The sequence below is a fragment of the Epinephelus lanceolatus genome, chromosome 7, assembly GCF_041903045.1.
Source record: "Epinephelus lanceolatus isolate andai-2023 chromosome 7, ASM4190304v1, whole genome shotgun sequence".
NCBI lineage: Eukaryota > Metazoa > Chordata > Actinopteri > Perciformes > Serranidae > Epinephelus > Epinephelus lanceolatus.
This window is the reverse complement of record NC_135740.1, coordinates 40707729-40728355: the sequence shown is the minus strand read 5'-3', so window position 1 is coordinate 40728355 and position 20627 is coordinate 40707729. Positions and strand designations below refer to the sequence as shown.

Sequence of the window (20627 nt, the reverse complement as noted above, 5' to 3'; positions counted from 1 at the left end):
ATTCACAAACGAAAAAACACTAATGGTCGGTGATAAGTAGTATTTAATTTTTGATTGAACACTAAATTTAAACCCTCGGCGCACACTGCAGCACAATCAAACAGATGCGCAACTCAGAGCATCAGAAGTGTCTCTGACACCAGACTCAGAGCGTACCGGTGGAACTGGAAAATGCATATTTTACATCAATAAAATCTATTTTATCATTATTTTGAGTCACATTGTTGAAAGAATTTAGTCACCTGTGTTCAAGCAGGATAATAGCAGGTCTCCATTGTGCGTCGGGCTTTCTGTTTCCTTGTCGGAGATTTTTTCTTTTTTAATTACATGATATATAGGCTATTCTCCCATAACTCACCAGTAAAAAATACCTTTATCCATTTCAAATAACCAGTGGCAATAATATCCCCGTTCTCTGATTTACTGTGAAACATTTTTAGGCAATTCATGCAAAAATCAGACCGGATGACTCCTTTACATGGCCTAATGGGGCCGGCCTTTATTTGTCAATCAACCAAAAACAATCAGTCAATTAAAAACACAAAGTGGACCTGGAACATAAACTCTTATAGGCCTAACACATCTGATGACCTCTTGGACATGTCTGCCAGCTCTTAGTGCGCTCGTTGTCTTTATCGGACTGGTAGGGGTTAGTGTTGCATTTAAGGCCTCCCCCAAAAAAACGGGGGAAAAAAGCGCAGAAGCTTAGATTTTTTTTTTTTTTTTTTCACAATCGAATCCCGTGCCATCAAACGAAGCTTCGAAGCTTCGAATTTTTTGGGTCAGCCCTAGTATTTAATACAGTAGATATCAGTTGACACCCCCAGTTTGGAGAAGTAGGCTGAAGTCCAGCATGGAAGCTCAGCAGTGAAAACAGAACTGTACCTGTTAATTGTAGCCAGGCAACCACCCCATCACCCTCTTACCCTGACCTTCCCTTTATCTTATTTATTTCACGGTAATCCTATCTCATTCCTGACATGTTGAGGCAGAGGGTACTGTCTGTAGCTGTGGTTGAGGGTGAGAGGTTGTCAGCAGATAAACAGAGATCTGTGTGGGTACATGAGACCCTAAAAAAGAGGGTGGATCATGGGGAGTACCACCAATTGGTCCAGGAGCTTCTCCTCCATGATGGACGTGTCCAGGCATATTTTAGGATGACTCAGGGGCAGTTTGACAACCTGCTGTCTATCATCGGGCCGTATAGCTCTGGGTATCCAGCAACCACTACTACCAGTTTCTCCTCCGTTGTTTACCAACTGTAAACTTGTTGTCGTGACCACCACAGAAGGCCCGCCTCTAAAATCATCTGATTGGACAGTGGGAAAAAAGCAGAGATGACTTGACATTCTCTTTAAAAACAATTACAGAAAGCCACCTCCAGCTGCTAAAATGCTTTCTGTGTTACTGGGGGCTTAACGTAGTACACTGGGACTTTGACGCAGTACCTTGAAAGATTTTGACTTTTTTTTACCATTTTTGATGCCACAAGGAAAAATTGACATTGAGCGCACAACTTTTTTAAATTATGATTATAAAAAGATAAATGTAACAAGGCCATAACACGACAGTAACTTTTCTTGGTAAGTAGCAGAGGCTGTACGACTCTGATTGTAGTAAACATTACCAATAAGAAAGCACAGTTGGTACCGGTGTATTGATACTGCGGAAAATAAGTATTAAAGCTTTTTCAAATATTCAGATTCGATGTGTATCAATAAATTGATTTGTTTGACAACACTTTATCAGTCTGTTCAGTAGTTGTTCGGATGTTTCAGTCTGGACCGAAGTGGTGGAACGACAGACTGACTGACAGACCGGAGACTGACATCACCAGCAAGTGGGGCTAAAAAAAGAGGAGATAAAATATTCAGTGAGAAATTCATCAGAATCGGAGCTTCACAAAATCCAAACTGCAGCCAGCTGTAATAAGCCAACCCTCGCCGTGTAGCAAATAACTCAGTGAGATATGAAATGTGGGCAGAGGAGCTTCATGTCAGGGGACAGGTTGATAAATTGTGCACTTAATAAAAAAATGTTCGCTTGGTTTTAAAGCTCATTTGTGATGCAGTTGTTGGAGCAGCTTAATAGGTATTTTTTAAAACGTTTCTCCACTCAGTCGCTTTGAACAAATGAATATAATGACCATTTCTGTATTTTTGAAAACTAACTCATTCGCTGCAGCAAGGTTGACATCCTCAGAGGGTTATCTGTCTAATGAAAGGCTCTCAGCACAAATTAACGTAGATCTGTCTGTCCACAGCTTACATAACTGCTGTGTAACCACTCTGCAACAAACCACGATTTATAAAAAGCTTTGGAAAACCAGCTTTTATTCAACACGCAACCATTTTGCAAAAACTGTAATGAAGCCTTAGATTTGGAGTTTATGTCCAATCAGATAAAGCTGGAGTGAGATGATAACAGATTGAGGAGGAAACAGGAGCATATGGCGGATGTAACGGGGAGAATACAGTTTAAGTGTCTGAGCCTGGCTGTTGGGAACATTTGCTCTCAGCACCGCTCGCATCACTCCTATTGTCCTCATCAGTGTGATTACTTTGAACAAGATGATTGCAGTAACGTTATGCATAATGTAGGAATCGCATATGGAAGTACGAGGGGAGAATCTGCAAGATAGTTGTCTGCCTCACTTTGGATGAGTCGGTGCATGAGTCAGCTGTTGTCGTTCAACTCCGAGGCACTGAGCTCTCCTGACTTTGCAAAGACGCTGAGCAGGCTTCCTCTAAATTGACTCGATGCTAGATGAAGAGTTGGGGGTTCTTCTAATGAAAAGGCGTCTTTGGTTTTCTACTGATCATGATGAGTGTCACTCTGTGGTGGTGCGTCTGAAGCCGAGAGCTCAACTCACCAGTTGGCCCCTCTTCCATTACAGGGATAATTCAGATCTTTTTTAGTGGGGTTGTATGAAGTACTTATCCATAGTTAGTGTGTTAGCTACAGTCGGTGGCTGTAGGCGTGCTCCCAATTTGGAGAAGCAGGCAAGGAGTGCTGGCATGGAAGCAAAGCAATCTGCTGCTGTGGACGGGGGCAGCAGCAAAATGTATTTTAGCCACCTAAAAAAATCTGTAACAGTTTAAGTGTTTGCTATATTGGTAAAGCTTTACTTTTCCATCAGACAGCCCGTTCTTACAGCCTTGGTTTCCCGTCTGTGCTCTCTCCAAAGCCACCAGTGTGACTTTGTGAAACAGTCTGAAACAATTTGATTTTTTTAAGTCTTAGTTGCCATATTTTATCTAATTTCATTTATGCATCTTTTAATTCATGAAATATGAGTTAAGCTTCTGTGAAAAAATCCCCAATTCTGATGTTACAAATCTTTAAACCTGCTCCTAAACCTACTACTTCCCTTTTACTTCATACTTGCACTTAACTGTTGGAAAAATGTAGATTAACCTAACTCACTGTTATACCCATATTCCTGCATAAAACCTACCTTTGGACGGGACTACATAGCAGTGTGAATTTTGACAGCTATTTAGATTTAGTCTTCCTCTTGAGATGAAAATTCTTTGTAGTTTTAGTCACATATTTTGCCCTTCATAGTTTTTGTCTGTGTTTTTTTCAAACAAACAAATCCAGTCCGGCGGCTGGTGGCTGCTTGCTCTGCTGCCACTCGAGCGGTGCTAACTGCTAACAGCCACCACTGCAACTAGTAAACTCCACAAATCCATTCAGCAGCTCCACCTTCCACAGTCAGACACACAGGGCTGATTATTTACTGCAGAATTACAGCTCACAACTTGCACTAATGACTGACACTGCTCTGGTGTGCGTGTTTTTGCTGGCTAGTGAAACATCCGGGTGCAGCCTATTTGCTGGAGTTTGCCAGCCTGCTGCACATGTGGCATTTGAAGATGATTACAAGCACGGCCGTTCTAGGCTTTCAATGTCCGATAGTCGACCATTTTCGTCATGCCACTTCTTGTCTTGTCAATAAAACTAAGATGAAATCTAGGCTTAATCAAGATCTATTTTTAGCTTGTCATTATTTTCGTTTTTGCGATGGAAAAAAGGTTGTTGGAGAAAAATTTTCGACATAGTTTTCATCAACGAAATTAACACTGCTTCATTCTTGACATTACACTTACCTGTAGTGCTTGGATAAGAAAAATATGATTTGTCCGAAACATTAGCCATAAATTTGTCTTGAAAAGGTCCTTAAAAGCATTAAATTTGAGTGTGTGAGCGTGGTGTTACTCCCGCCTGCTCCTCCAAGATTGTGATGTACAGACCGCCATCTACTGTGTGTGACACACTGACTATGGAGAAGTATCTCACACAAACCAACTTCAAATGATCCGAACTGTCCTTTTAATAGAGACGTGTTGAGGCCATACATGGGCTGTATGTTCCACCCTCTGTTTTTTTGAGCTTCTTCTGCGTCCTGGTCAGTGTTTATGTGTGCGAGCGTGGCAGTGTTTGGGTATGTGGCATAGATTTCAGGCTCTGCGCCCGCTCCTATAAAATGAGCTGTGTAAATTTGCAAGGCGTTGGCTCGGTGCCCGGTGCTGCCCTGTCGGCCCAGACATCTTCACTAAACATCACACTGAAAGCTTCACTTTGCACTTAGTGTGGTGGGAGCGACGGCCGCTGCAGTCGCGAACACAACACAACAGATGGTGAGTGCATTAGATGCATTTCACATCCCCCTTCTTCCCCTTTTTTTCTCATCTTAAGTAGCAATTGGCGTCAGCTTTGGCATATGTTGAGGACTTGAGCAGAAACCAAAATAGTTGGTACAAATGTCCAACAGCACGGTGTGTGGCTGAATCACTTTGAGTTTTCTGGCTCAGGTATGCTGCAGGTTTGTCTGGCAATCTAAATCAGCTTTTCCTGAGCTCATTTTCTCTCCATCTCCAGTATCCCGTGGAGTTTTCTTTGTCTGCAGTCCGTGTCTTTTGACTCTTTGACAGCCTGAAAGAAGCTGAATTGCGAGAGAAGAATGTGTCTTTGTTTTGCTCACTTGCTGTCACTATGGATTTGATTGTCTCGGTAGGCAGCGTGGCCTCAGACACAGCCATTCACACACGCTCACACACAGTCACCCCTGTGGATGGACATTCCTTTTGGCAAGGCTCCCAGATGGCACTGCAGGTTCTCTGTGGGCCGCAGCCATCAGAAGGAGTGATCGACTGTGTTTCTGAAAGGCATGAGCAACATGACGACAGAGTGTGGAGGTTGGAGACACTTTGCACTGATTTCTTTCCTGCTGAGGGTTCAAACTGCTCAGGAAAGAAAAGTTTTGAATACAAGCTGAAGTTTGTCGAAGCTATGCAAAAACACATCTAACTGTGCGGAGTTCACCTGAGGCAACGCTGCACTTTAAAGGTTCTGTCTAACTCTGAAATGACAATTAATAGAGGAGCTAATTGACAAAAACAATCAACATTTTAATGATGGGATCTAAAATGTGAGAATTTCTTTTCTCAATACAAAGTGGACATTTTTGTTTTTTGGGTTTCTGCGGGACAAACAAGCTAATTGAAGGCTTAGCCTCGGGCTGCGGGGACTTGTGATGAGAATTTTTCAACAGTATATTTTTATTTTCAGACCATTTTGCACGCTAACAATAATCAGCTAATACAAACAATATTTACCAGCCAAATAAACAAAAAATAATCTTTGGTTGCAGCTCTGATTTTCTCCCAGAATGGCAACTAGTTTGTAAAATGTGTTTCAGATAGTTGATTAAGAGTTTTTATTTGTTGTTGGCATGATGGGAGGTAGGGCTGGTTGGTTATGGCAGAAGTCATACTCACTATTATTTTAGTGAACATTGAGATCACAGTTATTTTACATTACTCATTGAGTTTGGAAACATATATTTATTGAACTTGAGGTGAGAGATTTATAACACAAGACAAAACTAGAGCATCATTTTGTAATCGAATGTGGCACAACATTTGCTTTTACTTGATTGTCTTGTTTTAAGGGCTGCCCCCTATTGGTCGTCCGAACGTTAGTCGACCAGAGAGGTTATTAGTCGGCAAGATTTCATTGGTCGCTTAGTCGTAGAAAAAACAAAACGTTAAACTCTATCAGGAGCTGCACTTTGTCAAAATAAATCAAAACCTATATGACTGGACCATGAGGGAATTTAATTTGAAAGGACAGACACAGGAAGTGTCCACGCTCAGCAGTCAGACAGGAGTCAGGTTAATTTCCAGGGTTGGTACCTGCGGTTATTCCACAGGCTAGTTAATAACATGTCGGGCAGGAAATCAAAAGTGTGGGATGATTTTGAGAAGGTGAAGGACAAACCCAAGGTGATATGTAAACTCATCTTCATTGGTCGACTACAAACATGACGTATCATCTGAAACATGGAAGTAGCTACATGCCCATTAGCCCACAGCGTCATTAACGGGCGGCTCGCTCAGTGTGTGACGTGCACTTGTAGATAAAATATAAGCCTATATTAATGAAGGTTCATTAGTACGGTTTTGTATTTCTCTGTAATGTAGCACAGTGTTAACAATGTTACTGATACTATTCTTTCTCACACCTTCAACTCAAACCACCAAAATATATCATTTAATAATGAAGTAATACCGTAAACATGCGGGCAACTAGTCGACTAATGGCTCTAAATGACGACTTTTGGTCGACTAGGAAAATTCTTAGGCAAGGGCAGCCCTTCTACACAGCATTAAATGTCCTCAGATATTTGACTTCATAGTGGAAAATTTGAACACTGTGTCAGGACTCACGCTCCTCAGTAACTGAGGGGAAGCCATTGTAAAAATGGCCTCTTCTGTACTTTGGACTGAAAGCACACAGACCTTCACCCCAGCCATTCTGCTCCCATGTGCCGGAGGATAATGAGCTATGGGTAAAATGTAAGCCTAAAATGGTAGATGCTTAGAGGGAATGGCTCTGGAGCCACAGGCTTAGTGACAGGCTGTTGAGCATCCAGAGGAAGTCTCATTAAAACAGTATTTTAGTGTTTTATGACGAAGCTTTACAACCAATGTCAGTTCCATTAAAGAAGAGTGGTAGCTGAAGAGTCCCATCATCTGGAAGGTGACCGATTTTTATCTGCACAACAGCTCCCCGTGAAGAAGCCTCAGATGCCCCGCAGCCATCTGCCCGCTCCTGAATCAAGTTTTCACTTCGATTAATTGATTTGCTCAGCCTCTTTTTAAACGTTTAATTAACCTAGACCCAGATTAAAATGTCACTAATATGAGATCTTTTGATCTTTTATCACGGCCAGTTGAACTGGAAGTAATTTTACGAGTCTTGGGAAGTGATATTTCCCCAAACGGACGTCTTATGGTCGGCTTCAAACTGTTGGTGGCAGTCACAGTGGAACTTTGTTTCCAGCACAAACATCAGCTGGCTCTGCAGCTTCACTGAGTGTGCAAGTACTTTCCATGTCGAGCTTGCAGTTTGCCGTTGATAAAAGACTAATGTAGCATTTAAACTGTTTGATGTTTTTTTGTGCTCAGCTGAGTATTGATGTGATGCTTGATACAAAATGTTTTGCATCATGTTTGCTTTATCGCCGGAGGCCGCGGGGCCGCTTCTTACTACATATATTCAAACATCAATATTTATGCTGCAGGGAGATTTGTTGGGGTTCGACTCGAAAACAAACGGAGGACAAAATCTTGCATGTTTAGTTGTCATGATAGTTGCTGAACACATTTCTCTCTGCGTCTTTGATATAATCTCATAACTGAACATTTAGCTCGCTCACACACACGCACACACACAAAAAGAAAGCCAGCTGAATTATAAATGACTGTATCTGCTCTGGATGTTTCTGTGAGCTCAAATCATCCGCAGTGGGCCCATTAATGGATGCAATTTGAGTTGGATGGAGACATATTTAAACGCCTACACTCTCTACCAATTGAGACTGATGAACTGAGAATGAAACGCCTCAAGAAAATCACTTTCTCGCTCAGCGTGACTGTGTGTGTGTGTCGATGTCGTGGCGGAGTTGCGCCTCAGATAGCAAAACATGATCCGTGGTGAAATATTAAGGCCTGTCGTTAAAACTACATTGAAAGAGTTTGCGTGTTTAATGTTGAATAAATGTCAGACTGTCATAAAGTTATCTAAACGGGTGCCTGGGTAAACATGGGTATTTTGATTTACTGAAATAATGTTACACGAGGGGTGGGCAATATGGCCCTAAAATAATATCACAGTGTTTCAGGATATTTTTGCGGTAACGATGTTCTTGACAGTATGACAAATTAGTAAATTTGATAACATAGAATTGCAACAAGATACGTGATATATAGGGCCGTAACGGTACATGTATTTGTGTCGAACCGTTCGGCACGACCCTGTACCGAATTATTTGGCGCAGGATATTATTTTATTTTATTTTAATTCCATTTTTGCGAGCCGAACCATTTAACATATCTAGTTCCCCGACGGACATAATTGAGTGACGGACCGAGTCCGACCGTAAATCTCTGCTTTCACTTTGTGCAGTACATTCTAGCATTTTGACAACATGGCAAGTGAGCCTGACGAACCTTAAGACCCACCCGCAAACCTTAAGTCCTCCGTTCGGGAACACTTTGATTTCAGGGTAAAATACGAAGATGGAAATAAACAAGTTGACAAGACAAAAGCAGTGTGCCGACACTGCAGAACAGCGGTCGGGTATGTACTTGGAAACACGTCTAACATGCTAACGCATCTAAAGTGACACCACCCGAGTTTGAACGTTAACCGGCACGACTAGAAAAAGCAATCTGGTGCAAACTACGATATCGTCGTCGTTTAAAAAGAAAGAGCGTTTCCCTGACCATCGCGCTAAAGAAATAACCAACGCCACTGGAGTTGAGTAAAATTGTTTAAGCTGCACTTTAGATATAAGCATGTTTTGTTTACTGCACTTTAACAAAGTGGGAAAGCTAAGTAAGTTCCTAGTAAAACTGATTCTGAGCAGGCTTTAAAGCTGACCAGCTGCACTATACTTTTTATTTTAATTGAGTAAAACTGTTAAAGCAGAAATTTATATTTATATTTTTCATTAAAAAAATGTGTTAAAAAAACAGCAGGATTTTATTTTTCATTTTTATATTTCTATTTTCATTCAAACAGTGTGAAAAAGTAGGATTTTATATATATTTGTTTCATTCAAAAATTGTGTAAAAAGAGTTAACTGCTGTGGTGGTATGTTTTAATAAGGTTACCAATAAGTAAAAGATATTTAATAGTTGTCTATTTTCTTCATTACTGTACCAAAAAAAACTGAACCGTGACTTGTGTACCGAGGTACGTACCGAACCGTGATTTTTGTGTACCGTTACAGCCCTAGTGATATAGTTTTACAGTTTGCTTTGAATATTCAGTAAAAACTGAACAAAAATGATCTCTTATTTCTTTAGTTTGTGAACAACAGCAGTATCTCAGAGTGAGATTCAGATTCTGTTACAATATTAATAGTTCAACTAAATAAAATCTGCCACAAATTACACATTTAAACAGCTCCCAAATACAAAAAATGACCTTTATGCTCGGCCATTTCTCCTCTAATCACCACGCTGTAACCTGTGACAGGCTGTTATGATACCACAACTATCCCACAGTCACATATATGGAGTTTTTTGTCGAGCCGCGAGCGTCACGTAGGTTTACATTACCAAAGTTTTATGACAAAATCACTTGACGACACCAACTCCCCTGTGTGCACGGCGAGATGAGAGGGAGAGACGCAGTGCTGCTGCCAGAGGAGCCGCTGACTGAGTTCCCTCTGAGCGGTAAGTCATTAAAAGAGCCTGAGAAGTCCGGGGCTGTTCATAAAACATTCAGGACGCCACGGTTTATTTCACACTACTGAAGCTGCTCATCTTTTTGGAACCACCAATACATCTAAAGCAGTCTTATGAGCCACCAAATAACAGAACAAACTTTTCCGAATCAGAGCTGTCTTCCTGCAAAACTGTCCCAACATTTCCTTTACTCTGACATTTAGGCCCATCCTGATAATTAGCGACTTATTGTGGGATATATGGACATGACCTTGATCATTTTGCTGACATTGATATTGCCTGTTGGGTTAACATGCATGTTTCTGTACAATAAACAGTTCAGTTCAATTTTATTTATAAAGGCTACTATCATAAATCACAACTTGTCTCTGAGGTTTTTATAGCATACAACATCCGTCTGTCCTTGGACCTTCACAGCGGATCAGGAAAAACTCCCCCCATAAACAGGGAAAACAAGGTAGAAACCTCAGGAAGAGCAACTGAGGAGGGGTCCCTCTCCATGCAGGAGATGTTCCGTGTATCCTCCACCCCGGTCTACTTGCATGAGCCACAAGAAAAATAAACAACACTCCAAAGACGATGCAGGGTAGCTTTCTGGTAGTCTGCAGCTACACTTGCAGCTGGAGTGGAAGAGGCACATTCCTGATAGTCGTTAGCGTGGCAACCCCTGACAACGAGTCAAAAAGTTTGTCGTTTGTCGTTTTTCTTCCAAAATCTTCATCCTACACTCCGTAAATCCAGCAGCAAACTGCACAGCTCCCAGGCCGTCCATTCCCTGGAGACGACTGCGGCACACCGGCAGGATTATGAGGGTAACTGCGGTATTCCCAGAGCTTCACTAAGCTTGTGTATTAGTCACGAGGCATCACTTGCTTTATATCGTGATAAGTCCCAATACAATATTATTATTGTGATTTTAAATGTTTTACATGGGATGCCCCTTGAAAGTCGGAGTTTTCACTAGTTTTTTGCTTTATATATTGGTTCCTAGATTTTTCTACGAAGTAAGCGCTCTTGATTTTCATGCTTCTCTTTGGTTGAAGAGAGAGATCAATACATCCAACTGTCTTGGATGCGGGTGCGTCAGAAAGTAGTACTTTATCTCACGTCATTTTTATTGCAGCAAATTGCATCTAGCAGAATAAAAAAAGCAATTGATTTAATTATTCTCATAGGCTACCTATTTGTATTTCCAATCTTAGTAATTTTAAGAATAGAAAAATGACACATGGCATCTGTTTCGATAGAATATTGCAATGCAAAAGATCGCGATACTATGCTGTGTTGAGAAACAGACCTTTCACAACATTTTCTTTATTTATACATTTGTACAACATGACATTGTTCTCAACAGGCTAATATAGTTCACTCAAACTTTTACTTTCATTTGAAAAACACGAAAACAAAACTCAGACACATCTCCAAAAGGTAAATGACAATTTGTATACATGTAATATTTGCAAGCAAAATAATGAAATGTGTCATGGAATATTATTAATATAATGTGAGATTTAATATGACAGCATGTGGTATTGTATTACATCATATACTGGGGCAGCTGTGGCTCAGAGGTCGTCCACTAATCAGAAGATAAGTGGTTCGACTCCCGGCTCCTCCGGTCAGCATGACAGAGTATCCTTGGGCAAGATACTGAACCCCAGATTGCTCCTGCTGGCTGTTCCATCAGTGTGTGAGTGTGTGAATGGTTACCGAGTAGCAGGTGGCACCTTGTATGGTAGTGTGAATGTGTGTGAATGGGTGAATGTGACATGATGTAAAAAGTGCTTAGAGTGGTCAGAAGACTAGAAAGGCGCGACACAAGTGGATGTCCATGTTCTGCACATTCAACAGAAAGTGAAGTCACCTCATGATTTCACACTTGTGGAAGTTATATTTCATTTTAAAGTTGTTCTGTTCTTCCTCGTGTCCTTTTTGTCTCCGCCTCTCTTTCATCCTCTTCCTCTCTAAATCACTGAACGTCAGCTGATACATCTTTTTCTGTTGCAGTGATAAATAATTCAGTATAACAGTTTGAATAATGTTCGTCCTGTAAACAAATCCAACACCAGATGAAACCGTTGTTGTGCTGGACTGAATTTGAATGTACAGTATTTTACAGCCTGTGGACAAAGTAACAACTCACAGTGTGATTCAGTCCCATTCAGACTCAACAAACACGACCACAGGGCCGATCTTGACAAAATTATTCTGACAAATTAGTGCTTCCATTCCGAGGATCGCCTGAGTGCAGCCAGAACTTGAATCAGGGTAACGTGGAACCTAATCGTCAACACTTTCTGCAGGTTGTAGGGCAGCATGAGGTGTGTTACTGACCTGAGGATGACTCATCACTGTGAAAACACATTATTGTAATAGCAAAGTTTACATTTTATAGTTCAGATAACTGCAGTAAGTTTTGAAAATGAAGTTTGCTGATAACCTCACAGACATATCTGTCGTTACAAATCACTCAGCCTGAAAGAGGCTGTATTGAACCTCACTTAACTCGGTGGTAATTTAAGCAGAAGCCTGGTGTTTGCTGGCGCCACAGAGAGTGAAAATGAGATTCTAGTCCAACACCAGACATGCTAATGCTGAACAGAAGCCGCCTTTTTAACAGGAAATACGATTACACTACAGTAGTTGACTCATTTAAAACATCAGACAGCCTCTTCTTTCATTTGTTAACTACATGGGAAGAAATCATCATCTGTCATGTTTGTTCAGAAATAATACCGAACCAGTGATGTTGCCAGGTGAGCATCCTGACACATAAAAATCTGAAAGGATGTCATGAACACAATTTTGATGTGTCCAGGGGAAGTGACCTCTTATTTTCCCCAATATTACTACATTGTGAACAACAAATCTGTGTGGCGTCATGTGACTTATTTTGAAATGATCTCTCATGTCAAATCTCTCATGTTTTGGATGTTATTATCATACTGTTGGCCCGCCCGCAGGCATCCGCAGTTCTCTGGAGCTCCACACGGATGTCCCCTGGGACCACTGGTAGACAGTAACATAAAATTTTAGGTTCATAAAATGTACCTGAATTCACAAATATGTAGGATATTACTACAGACATTCCTGTAATCTTACATCGCAAAGTCTGCTGTAACAGCATCTCTCATATTCACTCATGTCGATGACGCCGCTTTGTGACATTTTCGTATTGGCAAAGCGGTAATGATTGTGCTAAGTGGCTAATGGGTATGTAGCTACTGCCACGTTTCAGATGATAGGACCATTAGTCGACTAGTCTCCTGCATGTTTCTGATATGAATGTAATGATGAAATGATATATTTTGGTGGTTTGAGTTGAAGGTGTGAGAAAGAATAGTATCAGTAACATTGTTAACACTGTGCTACATTACAGAGAAATACAAAACCGTACTAATGAACCTTCATTAATATCGGCCTATATTTTATCTACAAGTGCACGTCACACACTGAGCGAGCCGCCTGTTAATGACGCTGTGGGCTAATGGGCATGTAGCTACTTCCATGTTTCAGATAATACGTCATGTTTGTAGTCGACCAATGAAGATGAGTTTACATATCACCTTGGGTTCGTCCTTCACCTTCTCAAAATGATCCCACACTTTGGATTTCCTGCCCGACATGTTATTAACTAGCCTGTGGAATAACCGCAGGTACCAGCCCTGGAAATTAACCTGACTCCTGTCTGACACTTCCTTTGTCTGTCCTTTCAAATTAAATTCCCACATGGTCCTGTCATTTAGGTTTGGATTTAATTTGACAAGGAACACATCCTAATAGAGTTTCACATATGATTTTTCTGCGACTAAGTGGCCAATGAAATCTTGCCAACTAATGACCTTTCTGGTTGACTAACATTTGGTCGACTGTTAGGGAGCAGCCCTAACCCTAACCATCAATAATTTCAATCTCATCAAAAACTGTTTTATTGGGGACCCACTCAGATGACCACCTGTGGGTTGTCGGGACTCTCTCCATTAAAAACCTATTAACATTAACATTACTGCTGTCCTTTAATGACAAGCAGTAAACTGCAGTCAGTTTTACTCAGAAGAAAAAACTGTAGTCCATATGGGAGTTATCTTAACCCGTGTGATCATACTGCTGTGTCTCAGAAACTAAAATCTCAAACACAACAATAATGACTCTCCCTCTGTTCTTCTTTGTCCTCAGATGTGTCCTGTTGCCTCTCCTGAGCGTTAAGCCTCCTCAGCAGTCTCTCTTCCTGCTGGTGGACTCCATCGATGAAGGCTGCCAGCTGGGCGAGGGGGAGCAGAGGTCCTCCCTCGGCTCCCCCAGGACCATCGCCGAGCTCCTGGCCAGCCATCACGAGTTCCTGCCTCCCTGGCTGCTCCTCATCTGCTCGGCACGCCGACAGAATAAGGCCATCACCAAACTCTTCACAGGTGAACAGTCCAGGGTTTTCTCTTCAGCTAATTACCCCGTCGGTCAATTAAGGTCATTATTCTGTAGGTGATCCCCAAATAATTGATTCAAGGTGTCACGTGGCGTCAATATATCATTGTCAAAATAATTGCAGTGCCATTAATCACGACTCAATTGAGCTGATGTAAAGAGACTGTTTGATAGATGAGACAATATTTGCACCTGTCAGTACCGCTGCACGCTTGTTTCCGCTCAGCGGCGGCTGTTTCGTCTGTGTAAATGTGATACATTTCACCTGAAAACGCGGTTTCAAACAAAGCCCGCGGCGTTGTTCCTTTTCTGTCCGGCTGTTTGAAAAGCACAGATGCAAAAGGCTTTCTAATATCACGACATGCCTAAAGAGATTAGGGTCAGCATCGCAGACCTCTGTTAGAGCCGCAGCGCTTCCTTGATGTCCTGTGACACTGCACCGTACCAGCTGCTATTATCTCCCTGTCAGGCCAGCAGCCTCCTCTGTGTTGATGAGCTGGCATAACATTAATCAAGAACCTGACTGTGTGGGAGGAAGTCTCCTCCGCAGACTCTCACTGCTGTGTGCACCCTCTCTACCTTTCCAAAACCACCGAATGTGGGAGCTTCTTGTGCCCTCGGCTCGCTTCTTATATCATTACGTAATGTCCCAGCAGTCTCAGCGGTCGTTTCTGTGCTGCTCCCCACTCAGGAGATGCATCAGGTCAGGTTCAAGGCTGAGTGAGCTTCGTGTTTTCCTTCCTTTATTGCCTTCACGGTGTCATACAAGGTCCCAGTATTAATATATAGTAAAGTTCTGGATTGAAATTTGCACATTGTCAGTGTTGTTTCATGTAGTCATGGGGCACTTTGAGACTCTAGCACAGAGGCAGGATGAGGGTTTGTCTTGGTTTTCATTTCTTCTACATGTAACATATATTTCTAGAAGTGTTGAAGCCGCTGTGTCGTGATAAAGGTGTGATCTCGCTTTCGCACTTTATTACAATATAAAAATAAAATTTTCACAAATCACCTTAAACATTAGTGGACTCTGTGACAGGTAAACCCTGCTGATATTAGAGCACAGCCACTAAGTTTAGCCTTCAGTGGGCAGCGAGTTCAGTCTCTGGCATATGTTCAGAAGAACGCCGTGATGTTTCGCAGGTATGCTGGAAGTCAGATGGGAAGGTGAGAAGGCATGTTTGAGACCAGCTGGCTGTTAACAAGTGTTAGTTAAAGGAAAACAATGTCGATAATGTACTGGACACGTTGAAAGCAGCGTCAGTTTACTGTTAATATGGGTTTACATGAGTAGGTGACTCTGTAAGGTTTGTCCGTGGGACTCTCTCAAAATATGTTTGACTCAAGCCTGTGGCCCTTTACTGCATGTCATCCCTCCTTTGCACCTAGACTTTCCTATCGAATCCAGTAAAGGCAAAAAGCCAAGAAATTGTCTCAAAGAAAAAAGGATTTGCTGATTTTCTTTGTTTTCTATCAGTGTAAGCTGAATGATGTTTGAGACTGTTGGTTGTAAAAAGAATTTGAAGGCACCATTTTGGATTCTGGGAACTTATTTCAGGCTTTCTAATGACAAAACAATCAATCAAGACAATTATTGTTGCAGCCTTAAAACATAAAAGGTATGCAAAACAATATATGTCCACTGATTCATACTTGGATGTTAAATACCAAAACCTGTCCTTAAATTAGGGCTGTCAAGCAATAAAACAATTCATCTAATTAATTACATGCTCTGTGATTAATTCCTCTAAATTAATCACTTGCAGATGTGTCGTACTATCCTCTACCACCAAAACTGGTCTGCGGTCCATCTTGCAAGGCAGTTACTAAGTTGGTCCCAGGTAGACAGTTTGTGTCTGAATGCCTGGTTGAGTGTGACTTGAGCAGGCCGGCTGCTAGCGCTAGCATCAGAGGCTGGGCTAACTCGGAGTAGAACACTTGTAGGCGTTAATGCTGCCCCACAGGTCCAGAAGAATTGCATCCCTGATACCAGTGGTACTGGATAAAAACAAGTTACTTTTAAAATTTATGGCATCAACTTGGTATCAAAGTATCTGCTCTCATGACATCTCTTGTGGACCGCAGGGCCTTGTCACACTGCTGTTGTTTGCAGCATAGTGTAAATACACAGCACTTTCATTGCAAAGAATTAATACTCTGGAAAAGATGCTTTCATTTTCGTCAAGTTGAGGCGGAACTGTCGCTGTAGCTGCTCTTAACGCTGTCTTACACATGTTGATGTTTTTCGTCCTTGCCTGTAGCCATTCATCTTCTTCCTTTGGCATTTAACGACAGACTAGAACACTTGTAGGCGTTTATGCTGCCCCACAGGTCCAGAAGAATTGCATCCCTGATACCTATGGTACTGGATAAAAACAAGTTACTTTACGGTATCAAAATTTTTGGCATTGACTTGGTAACAAAGTTTCTGTTCTCGTAACGTCTCTTGTGGACCTCAGGGCCTCGTCACACTGCTGTTGTTTGGCACTTTCATTGCAAAGAATTAAAATAAAACAAGGCTGGCCTCAGATGAATATGCTTTCATTTTCGACGAGTCGAGGTGGAGCTGTTGCCACAGCTAACATCGCTATCTTCCACGTGTTGACGATCTTCCATGCTGTTTGTTCTTCTTCCTTTGGCATTTAATGACAGACTGGAACATTTTAGACGTTTATGCTGCTTCATCTGGTCAGAAAAAGTTGCATCCCAGATACCGATGGTACTGGATAAAACCACGTTACTTTATGTTTTCAAAATTTTTGGCATTGACTTACCAAATGGCAAACAATTATTCCAAAACATGTGTTTTACTGGGTTTAATCTACATTTACTACATCCTGCTTCTGTGTTCAATAGTTAGACACTTAACTTTATGTATTTATAGCTCAGAGAGACTGAACGCAGCTCTACAGAAGGCTGGGTCAGTCAGTTCAAGCTGCTTCTGTCCAGTTGAGTGTAAAGAGCCACGTGGAGTAAAGAGCAGGGCTTTTCAGACTTAAGTTCTCTTTTAAAGTGGGTGTCATTAGTGTATTGATCGGGTATAATTTGCAGTGTCACCATTATCAGAGCACATGTCTCTCATTAGAAGGATTGTGGTGTGTTTACACCGCAACTCAGCGACGTAGTTTGAAAGTAGGTTGCAAATGATCGGGTGCAGTGTTTGGGATTAAGTGAAATCTTAAGTGTAGGCGTCAGACTGGTGGAAGTGCGGTTTAGATCTGATCGGTGTCGACAGTGGCAATGAGAGGGGGGTGAAGGGGGGTCGAGTTTTAGGACACCAGAACTCTCTCAGAGTTCTTTGTGGGTGTTATGCATCTAATTCAACAAACCAACTGTGATGCAAGCTGCCCACTTCATAATTGCAGAGACATGCCCACCCACGCTTTCCTCTAACATCAAAGCCTCCGTGTAGGTGCCCATGGTAGATTAGATTCTGGATTGGTATCAGAGTGTAGTATAAAGCATCCTCACAGCATTTTCCAAAACTTTGAGCCCACAGACAACACAGATGGAGGAGAAGTTTTATATTTGATTTCCTTTCAGCAGCAATTTGCATTAAATCGTATTTTCTGCTTTATCCTGTGCGTGTGTGTGTGTGTGTGTGTGTGTGTGTGTGTGTGCTGTCTGCTGCGTCTGGCCCTAGCCGTAGATTTAAATCATCAGATTTTATTTGCAGTTGCACATAAAGTTGACAGTGGAGTCACCGGGGGAATATATATAGCTGTATATGCCACAGATGTAAATGCTAATGGGAAATTTTTATCTGTAACTTGCTTGGCGGTATCTCAGGGAGTTCTGTGATTGCCTATTTGGCGTTTCTCCTCTCATGTTGCTGGCTGATGAGCTGTCTGTTCTTTTTGTTTTTGATATGGTTTGAAGGGAATTTCATCTTGGAACAATCTGATAAACAGCAGTTATCTTCTTTCTTTTCTTTCTTTCTTTTTGGACCGGCTCTCATCTCGTTCCCTTTTTACTGCCTCTTTGATGATGGCCAAGCTTTTGTCGAGCTCTGTCTTATTCCAATCGCCCAGCAATCGTTTTTTAAAAAACGAGTTTGTGTTTGAACAGAAGAACAGAGCCAGACTCGCACATCTGATGCGAAGCCCCCATTTGAAAGGAGTGAAGGACATATATGATGTCGCTGTGTTTATGTGAACACGCCGTTCTAGATGTAATGCTTTTATTATTGCAGCGTTTTATTGGATCCTGTTGAGTTTGTGCATTGAGATGCTCCAACAGACCTACAATAAGCCTTGGCCTTTGTCCTTGGCTGATGCTTTTAGCGGCGTCTTTGTTTTGTCTACATTCAGTCTTCCGCTTTTAGTTCAACACTGGAAATTCTTCTGCTAGACTGAGTGTTTTTTTCCCTCACACACAGACGAATGTAGACATGCACATTCACCCACATACTGTGTCCTCCATTAGGTTGTGTGCTTTATTATGCATACAGTAATACTCCTTATTCATGCAGCACTGGACCTAAAATAGACCAAAGGACTTCAGAGTACGAAATTGAGGCCAAGTGTCCCCTAAAAATACCCTCCATATTGTTTACAAGTCAGAGATGGCAGTGACCTGCCAAAAGACTCCACTTTCATGCTCAGTGCAAAGCCAACTCCTATTTTATGTGAGCGGCCTACTTTGTCTGGGGTGGAGGTTGTGTGGGTTTCCCAGTATACTCTGGTCTGCGGTGATGGGAATTCTGTGGCTGTGTGAATATAGTGTCGATAAAGCTTGAGGAATGACCTTTAACCAGAAGGTCGCTGTGCAGAAACGTTGCAGGACCAGAAGTTTGCTTCAGTGCTTTTAAAGGGATAGTTTGGATTTTCCTTCAAGTGAAGGAAACACAAATCAACTGAAACTCTTCAGTTTCTCTTTTCAGGAGAATCCTAAGTTCAGTCAGAACCCTTAAAGGGATAGTTCAGAGTTTTTAAAGTTAATGGAGTCTGGTGGCTTTGACGAGAGCGTAGTTGGGAAACTTAAATCGGTAACGGGTTTCCCGTTGAGAAGGGGTGTCTGGCGGAAAGGTATTGCAGTAAAAATACTTTTAGTATAGTGTACACTGAAACTTACGTAGATTTCTTTTTAGGTGGGACTTTTTCTAGGAGGATAAAATATGTTTTGTTGCAGCCTCCATCCTCAGCAGTAGATTGCTTAGCTTGTGTGTTGGACCCCAGCCTGCTTTTTCCAAATTGGAGGCGTGCTGACTGACATCTACTGTATGTACCATGCTGTCAATGAACAAGACCCCGCACAACCCCACTTCAGAAGATCTGAACTATCCCTTTAAGAGTTCTGAAAGAATTTGGGATCCCTTTTGAAGAGAGAAACTGAAGCGCCTCAGTTGATTTGTGTTTAATTCACTCGAGTCTGACACATACTATCTGCATCAGTTGAAAGAGATGCCTTTTTCCCCAGGAGCAAAGCTCTGAATTCTTCTTTCCTTGCTCAACTGTTATTCCTTGTGTCTCAGACTGGAATGTGCTCTGGGAAGTTTTCAACACCTCTGAGACCGAGCAGGAAGAAGGAGGCATTTTGACTTTCTGCAGCAGAATGCCTTGCTCGCATCCGCTCGGCTAAAGCCCCACAAACAAAGACTGTTCTGTGTGTGAGGAGGAGTACAAGAATTTTGCAGAGTATGCTGCTGGCTGACTCACATTATGTGATCACACAGTTTTGATTACGACTCAGTCTTCGAGTATTGTCTTTGAACTGGACTAAAAAAATCCAGTGTTGAGGTGGAAATAAAAACAGCGTTGTGTTAAAAAACTGGAGTCGATGTGTAGCTGCTTCTTTATGTCCCAAGTGACAGCAGGCCTATGGAGGGAAGCTTGCTTTTCCTGTGCATACTCCCTCTGTGCGTTGTGCTACTGTAAGGCCATGATAGGGGTAGCGGAGTGGAAACACTTAGGCAGCGATTTTGGTTGGGAGCCGGGGTAGAATCTGTGCCAATTTAACAAGGCCTCCGGCAGAAGGGAGAGCGAGGGAAAGGGGAAAGAGAGGGCGGGGTGGAGGTGGGAGACGGGGGGTTGGGCGCTTAAATAGAAACAGTCTCTCAGACATGTATTTTTTTTTCTTAACAGCTCATACCTCTCATTGTTTTCTTACCAGACTGAAAAAGGTGATGATATTTTAGATTTAGACTCACATTGAGCTGATTTAGAAATGCCTCCTATTCAGTGTATCACAAAGCAGACATTTTATTTGGGGTTTGCTTTTAGTCTTTGCATTGTTTTTCAGAAACTTTGCTCATTAAAATAATTACAGACTAATTTTAATCATAACCCCCTCATGGCATTTGATCCAGCCTTGTGTGTGATCTTTTTATCGTGCGGAGGCATCACTGAACTGTAATGGCTACCATCTGCCCAATATTGTTGATGGTGCATGCTTGTCAAAGTCACTGTTTCTCAAGTAGTTAAATATGTGTGGGCGCTGTCCTGG

At 41.9% G+C, this 20627-nt stretch overlaps 1 protein-coding gene across 2 annotated transcripts in view; it reads left to right on the top strand.

Annotated features, from left to right (window-relative positions):
* ankrd50 (ankyrin repeat domain 50) overlaps positions 1–20627 on the top strand; it is a 61625-nt gene that overhangs the window by 14722 nt on the left and 26276 nt on the right. For both annotated transcript variants that reach the window (XM_033633102.2, XM_033633103.2), the window contains exon 3: positions 13941–14173. In XM_033633102.2, coding sequence (XP_033488993.2) covers positions 13941–14173 — 233 coding nt within the window. The remainder of the gene's footprint in view (positions 1–13940; positions 14174–20627) is intronic.